Source organism: Propithecus coquereli, unplaced genomic scaffold (assembly GCF_000956105.1).
Source record: "Propithecus coquereli isolate 6110/MARCELLA unplaced genomic scaffold, Pcoq_1.0 Scaffold11, whole genome shotgun sequence".
Taxonomy (NCBI): Eukaryota; Metazoa; Chordata; class Mammalia; order Primates; family Indriidae; genus Propithecus; species Propithecus coquereli.
In genome coordinates, this window is record NW_012134969.1 from 3512626 (window position 1) to 3520833 (window position 8208).

The following is an 8208-nucleotide window of genomic DNA, read 5'->3' on the forward strand; positions in this document are numbered from 1 at the left end:
GCAATACAGATTCTCTTAAACTGAAAATAGATTATCTTTCAATTCCTCTTATTAAGGAATGAACAAACAAGAAGCATAACCACCATAAAGATAATTACTAGATTAGATGAAAAGAGTCTAAAAGAAATCTTTGGGCTTATTGGCTATTATTCTTAATCTTTTTTTTATTATTCTTTCGAAATTGTTATATGTAAATGTGATTCTGTAAGAAAATTCTATAAGCCAATGTTTTATAATCACTTCCCAATTGGTATGAAAACTGTTAGTGTCAACTGAAAAAATGTTAGTTTTGTTAAGTTTAGCCAACGAAGCAATACCATCAAGCATGGAAAGTTCCAATACAAATTTGAGAGGCGGTAAGTGTACTGCTCAAGAGCCCTAGCTCAAAGACACATGAACTAGCATTCAAATCCCAAACCCACTATTTTACTACTGCATGACTTGAACAAGTGACTTAGACAGTTTTCTCATCTATAAAACAGCTCTTAAAATTGTTGTTATGCCTAAGTAAGGTAACATAATATACTAAATAAGTTCTCATAACTGAGGGCAAGGCTGAAATATTAAATAGCTATATATTTAGAACAATACTTTTTTAAGACCTGTGAATACAGACAATTAATTAAACGTATGTTATAGTTTTAGCAAAGACCCAGAGACTTGAATTCAGTGAGAAAGGAGAACACGGTTACCTGGAAAGGCAGGCTTTAGTAACAGCACTGTGAAGACTTTCGTTAGGATACTGCGACAGCCGACGAGAAATGCGTAACAGTTGTCTGGTAGAAAGTGATGCCGCCAGTGATTGTGCCTATCAAAAGGCAAAGACAATCTGTTAGGAGTCTTGTTTCAACTTGCTAAAGTCTCTGTAGATGGGTATCACAGCAGAATTCATTATTTCTGAAGGACAAGGTCAAACTTAAAATAAGTATGTATTGTTAATGAATTACAAATACAAATAAACTGAACCAATTTACACTTAAAATATACTTGAAGATAGGTTTTTAAAAATCTATAAAAAGAATTTATCAATTAAATTCAGTTAAGTTATTTTAGTTGGGCTAAGTCGGAGGAGGGGTTGGATGCAGGAAGGATGTACATAATACAGGTCACACCTGAGTTACAAATAGCGTTTACTATTTGTTCATTTTTTTTTTTTCTGCTTACACAAAGCCAACCTGTTAAGATATCCTGAAAATGCTTAGAGCGTTAAGCAAATCTGTGGTTTCTGAAAAGGAGTTGCGCACAATTTAGGCTGCTTGACCACAGACGTGTCAATCAGTTTATCACTTGGATTGCATCTTGCTGTTTGGAATCCTTCCCCTATACTGTCAGAATAATTTCATTTCCTTTTCTTACACTTCCCTAAATCCCACTAACAGAGTTGCTAGTATAAAACTCAGGACATGGTAAGCACTCTACAAATATTTCTTCACTTGAACTTGAAATCTGTTGAATTTGTTTTGGCTGTCAACATAATGTAATGGTAAAGTTTATAGGCTTTGGAATTAAACAAATGAGGCCCCCATTTATTAGCTGTGTGACCTTGGCAAATTACTTAACCTCTCCAAGCCTCAGTTTCCTCACCTTTAAAATGGCAATGATAATGCTGTCATCTTTAAGGTTATGAAGATTAAATTAGAAAATGATTCTAAAGTACTTAGCATAGGTCAGATAAAAACAGGTGCTCAACACATGGCAGCAATTATTATTAAATCAGTTAGCCTCTTCAAAAATGAAAAAACCTAACAGAGGAAAGAAATGGGGTCTACACATTTGTCGAAATGTAACGAACTGGATTTTTATTGGCTTAATTCCTAATTTAGATCACCAGCATTAAGAGGCAGTGATTTTCCCCAAAAACCAGAGAAGAGAAGCACTTTTGAAGCAACTGGACCTTTGGGAGGGCAGAGCAAGCCAAAGTGAAATGTCACAGAGGTTGCAGAGGGCAGTAAAGTGGCACCAAACACCTGAGGGACTGGAGAAGGGGACTCTATGGAATTAATCAAAAAGTTCAAAATGGATGAGGGGAGAATGCCAAAGACACACTGCACGTTTGCTTGTTTCAAAGTTTCGCCTAAGGTCATCTCTGTATGTCACAAAGAAGAAAAAATGAATTCATTTCTCCTTCCTTGTGTATTTCACAGCTCCATAAGATGGTAGTCTGCTGTTATTAGTATTATATTTCAACTGCAACATTAGCATTACATTTCCTTTGGGAACTAGGTTGGGAGCATGACCACTATTTATGGGGTATCCTTTTTTCTATTGAAAAACACATTCTAAGTTTCTAAGAACTCATTTACAAGCAAACATTTGGTCCATCCTTGTTTTCAATAAATTTGCATCTCAGACATGGAGACAATATTTAAATATAAGAAACCATAAACTAGAACTCAAAGTAGCATATAATTTAATGCTAAAATAAGTGGAGCAGTTGACAGCTGCTACAGGGGCTTAAAATGCTCAAGTGAGCAGGAGAAATGCTGTGACCAAAGGCATGAAAGCAAAAGGAACAGAAATATTAGGTCATTAAATATGAAACGTCCAGTTTAAAATCAAAAGTGTAGTTTATTGAGTCTGAAACAAACAGTACAAATAACCAAAGTATACGCCTAAACTATTGAAACAGTTTTGCCATCTTGTTGATGCCAGTGGAGAAGAAGCCTGGAGAGCGAGTGGCACAAGTGGCGATGAAATCAAGACAGGCATTTTCCACAGCTTGTTGAGAACTGAATGTTTTTCCTTGCAAGAAGTGGTCCACCACCTAGAAGTGGCAGTCAGTTGGTGCAAGGTCTGGTGAGTATGGTGGATGACAGAGAGTTCCCAAGTCCAGCCTCTATAATTTGAGCAGCACTGTTTGTGCGACATGTGACCAAGTGTTGTCTGGCAACAAGCACTGGCCTGTCTCTATTGACCAATCTCAGCTACTTAATCATAAGCTTCCTCAACATTTCATCCAGCTGGCTGTAGTAGACATCCTCTGGAATCACTTGACTAGGCTTCAATGAAGCTGTGGTGGATAATACCAGTGCAGGACCACCAGCAGACACCATTAGCTTTTTTGGATGAATATTTGGTTTTGGAGTGTGTTTCAGCACTTTATCTTTATCCAACCATTGTGCCAACACTTGCAATTGTCAAAAAGAATCCACTTTTCATCACACATAACAATACAGTGTAAAAATGGTTTGCTTTTATGTCATGACAGCAAAGAAAGGCAAGCTTAGAGTTGATTTCTCTTCGGAAGCTCCTTTAATTCATGCAGAACCCGTCTATCCAGCTTCTTTACCTTGCTGCTTTGTTTCAAATGGTCCAGTATTATTAGAATAGGAACATCAAATCTTGCTGCTAATAACACGTAGGTTGAGATGGATTCGCTTCCACTATAGCTTTCAGCTCATCATTATCCACCTTGGTCTCAGGTCACCCACATGGCTCATTTTCAAGATTAAAATCACCAGAACGGAACTTCTCAAACCATCAACATACTGTGCGTTCATTAGCCACATCCTTCCCAAACGCTTCGTTGATGTTTTGAGTTGTCTACACTGCATTAGTTCCACGACAGAACTCATATTCGAAAATAACATGAATTTTTGACTTATCCATGGTTTCACAAAAATTGCTCTTAAAAATAATTTGAATGATAAGCACAAGCCAAAACGTGTGTTTGAAAGACTGAAGATGTACCTTCACAATAAAAATAAAACAAGACGTGTCAAAGTGAAATGTCAGAGATGGCAACTGTCAAACTTAGTATTATACTTAAGGAAATCAGATATTTCATACTTAATAACTTAATACGTGTAGAACATGAGGAAACCAGCCCAGTTTCATGATAGAGTCCTGCTAGAAGACTTGCTCTCAAACAACAAAGACCTATGAAGGACACCTGGAGGAGTCTGGCCTTGTTCCTAAAGGCAAGAGGACTTTTGTTATGTGCAAAGCAGTAACATGATTTTAGAAGATTACTATTGGCCTAATTCCTAACTTCAATCAGCAGCAGTATGTAAAGTAGTTGAAGGACAGAGAGAACTGAAACAAGAAACAGAAAGCGACCTCAATAATCTGCCTATAAAGGATAAAGTCCTACAATAAGGGTATGGCAACAAGAATGGAGAGAAAGGATGCAACAAATGTTTCAGAGAGTTGGCGACTGACTGGATATGAGAATGAAGGAAGAATCGAGGGTAAGATTTAGCCAGTATGATTGAAAGTATCAAAACTTAAATATGACTCAGAAATTCCCATCCTTAACACCCAGGACCATGAAAAATTCCTACTTCAATCATAAAAAAAGTTTGACAAATGACTCCAACCAGAGGATTCTCATGACACGAATCCTATTATACACAAGGCAACTTTCTATGGTACAACACTCGAAACTCTTTCTAAGCATGACACTGAATTCAGCCTCCACATTTCATTCCAATGATCAGTAAGGATTTCTCATGAATTTGAAGAACACCAACGCTTCTATTTGATAGCACGAAAATGCTTTGCAATAACATCCAGGGTCAAAAAATCAGAGCTAAGCTTTACATTGAGCCATTTAAGTGTTGAATAAAGAGTTTGGGAATGTCTGCTCTCAAATTATTATCAATTAAAAATTGAGAATGTACTTTAATTTAAAAATTCTTAATGTATTTAACATTTATAACATTAAATTTCTAACTGTGGTTTTGTCTTGCAAAAAAAAAGGGGGTGAGGATTTGAAGCACATTTCCTCAGTTACCATGGTTATACAGTTTAAGAGCATACCTCAAAGAGTTTTTCACATTAGCATGATTATTAATACCTCAGTTTAAAAATATGAAAGTTCTCATCAGAAATTATGAAAAATTATTTTTCTTTTATTCCTCTCAAAGAAATATTTATTTTATGAAAATGTAACATGTTCTCAGGGAGAGAAAACTCTAGGGATAATCTGTTCATAAAATTTTAATTAGTTAATCAATTTATTCATTCATTCATGAAAGATTTAAGTGTCTACTATGTGCTAGGCACCAGGCTGGGAAATGGGACTAAAAGAATGAGAGACACCTAGCCTCAAGGAGGCAGGCACCAGTGTGTTCAAGGAACAACAAAGAGTACTATATAGCTGAAAAGAATGACTAAGGGGGAAAGTAGTTGGAGATTAGGTCCCAGAGGAAATTAATAGGGAACCTGTGACATCTAGAAAATGGTCCCCCACAAAGATATCCACATCTTAATCTCTGGAACCTGTCAGTGTTACCTTCTATGGCAAAACTGACTTTGCAGATCAAATTAAATGAAGGATTTTGAGATCAGGAGATTATGCTGGATTATTTGGATGGGCCCTAAATGTAGTCCTATATATCCTTACAAGAGGGAGGAGGAAGGAGATGTGACACAGACACACAGAGGAGAAGGTGATATGGAGATGGAGGAAGGATTGCCATAGTGAGGCCACAAGTCAAGGAATGCTGGCAGCCACAAAAATCAGAAGAGGCAAGGAACGGATAATCACCTGGAACCTACGAGGGAGTGCATCCCTGCTGACTCTTCCATTTCGGCTCAGTGATACTAATTTTAGCGTTTTTTGTCCAGATAAAAAGAAAATAAATTTCTATTGGTTTAAGTCACCAGTTTATGGTAATTTATTACAACCATCACAGGAAACTAATAGAGAGATGAATGAATTATTGGTGAAGACAGCTGTGAAGAGGACCTAACAATATTCCAGGAGAAAGATGGAGAAATCCATACTAGGGCGATTACTGACAATAGAAAAGAGAACAGAGACACATCAAGATGTTAAATTGGTAAGATTTGCTTTCAGATTAAGTGAAGACAGTAGGAGAGTGTGGAATCAACAATGATGTCAAGGTTTCTAATTTAGGTAATTTAGCAGACGGATTATTAACAAAGTCAGGAAATTAAATGAGGAATAGGAATACATTTAAAGGGGAAAGATAGCTTAGTTGTATAATATGGGAATTTACAGTCATCTCAGAGGATTCTGTTGAAAAGTGAAAGAAACTAATACTTATTAAGCAGCTATTAGAAGGAGACTCTTTATGTACATTTTTATGTTGAATCATTGAGACCTTTTTATGAGGTAGGAGGGCACTGTTCCCATTTTACAGATGAGAACACTGTGACTTAAAGAATGACAGCCCTTTATCTTCCCAACATGCTGTCTTGGAATGGAAAAATGAAAATCAATAAAAAAAGAGAAGTTTAAAGCTGAAGATAAAGACGCAGGCATTAACTTGGAGGTGGTACTTGAAGCTATATGAATAGATGACCCTGCTCGGCATAGGAGACAGAGAGAACAGAGCAGAACACCCACAAATACCAAGCACTCCTCTAGAGCTACAAGCTGTTTTCTATAACATGAGCCAGGAGGAGCTAGAAGAAATTTTAAAATCACTAAAATCAAAGTAAAACATATGTATAGGACAAAGCGTAGCATAAGGTATAAAACAACAGCTTAAAATATAGATTTTAAATCATTGAAGTCTAAGAAAATAAAGCAGCAGAATGTCTATTCAACATGGGAAATGCCCGGACTTACCGTTGGGTCCTGTGTCTCTCTAAGTTTGTGTGTAAATGATAATAATTTATCCAAAGCTTCCTGAGGTATATTTGGGACCTGTTTTATGAGAGAATTAAGGAAAAACAGAAAGAATAAATTGGGATATCTGATCAATCAACCAAAAATGATGACTACTTAACAAATAATATTAGAATTACACTTTTAGAAAGTTCCTGATTATCAGTTACATGTTTAACTCAGATAAAGTTGCTTATTCAACTTTTCAGGAAACATTGAAACTCCTGCTTTCTCTTTAGGAATCAGGTAACTAAAACCAAGCCACTCTTCAAATACGATTCTATCACCAGGATAAAACTGAAAGGATCCTCTAACTCAATCAAAAATTGGCACATAATGTACCCATAAAGAACTTTTCATATATTATCACTTCCTCTTTTGTTAGCTTCAGTGTGATATTTTAAGCATTAACTTAGGCATTTTCTTACTAAAACCAAATTCCTTTACTTAGTAGCAATCTTACATATTATGTATACTAAGTGACAAAAGGAATGCTTGTGTAAAGAATACTCAAGGTGTCCATTTTTCCGAAAATACATACCTGAGGAGTATAATCAACGTATCGGTGAATTATGAAAAGCAGTCACCCAAAAAACACACATTGATTGCTCCCAACTATAACAAACTTTAATTTAATTAAGCAATTAATTTAATTCAACTATAGCAATTTTTATTTAAGCAATAACAAATTTAAGGCTTTAATTTAAAAATATCAGAAAGAGATATTAGAACAATGACTTTGATAATGTGACCATTTCAAAAAAAAATACTGTTCAGGGTTTCTTTGGTCATTTAAGTAATCTGAATTTTTTAAAATTCTATGTTCTATTCTATATATACTGTATCTTATTTATTCTTTAAATTGATGCTATGATGTAAGAAGTAGTATTATCCCCATTTTCAGAAGAAGAAACTATGAGTAATTTACCTAAGATCTGGAAGCTAGTAAAAGTAGTGGATTTGACATTTATAGCCAAGTTGTTGAACTCTAAAGCCTATGCCCTTATTCACAACCATGCTCACAAGAAGACCTAAAATTAATCAGTTCATTCTGCTATTTCAAAGGGAATGGGTACATTTTTGTATTTTCTATCAAATTTAAGAAACCATAATATATCTGGACTCCCATCACAGTAGGAACTTAAAATAGTCACCTTTGGCTGAATATAAAAAGAAAAGGAATTCCAAAACTGTGTCTACATAAGGAAGGAGGAGAGACAGCCTACATCTGTGATTCTCCATGTGTGTTCCCCAGACCAGCAGCATGAGCATTACCTGAGAACTTGTTAGAAATATAAATTTTCATGTACCGTCCTAGATCTATTGACTTAAAATCTATGAAGATGGAACCCAGAAATCTGTGTTTTTTGTCAAGCCCTCTAGATTCTGAAAAATGTCAAATTTTGAGAACCATTGACCTATATCATTATATGAGGAAATTTGGGAGCAAATGGAGAGAAAAAACTAAAAATGTCTAACTCTGCTCCAGCATGTATCAGATTACCTTAGAAAGAGAACAGGTGTAGAAAATAAGCTAGAGCTGGCCTCACACTTACCATTTCCTTAATCACTTGGATTTCTTCACTTTTGACAAGAGGTTTCATGTAATGGAAAAAGAACATGGTTAA

The 8208-nt window shown here is 35.6% G+C and overlaps 1 protein-coding gene across 1 annotated transcript in view; it reads right to left on the bottom strand.

Annotated features, from left to right (window-relative positions):
• VWA8 (von Willebrand factor A domain containing 8) overlaps positions 1-8208 on the bottom strand; it is a 425342-nt gene that overhangs the window by 242867 nt on the left and 174267 nt on the right. Inside the window, exons 13-15 of the mRNA XM_012648214.1 lie at positions 8137-8206; positions 6542-6619; positions 693-808 (exon numbers count right to left, since the gene is read on the bottom strand). Coding sequence (XP_012503668.1) covers positions 693-808; positions 6542-6619; positions 8137-8206 — 264 coding nt within the window. The remainder of the gene's footprint in view (positions 1-692; positions 809-6541; positions 6620-8136; positions 8207-8208) is intronic.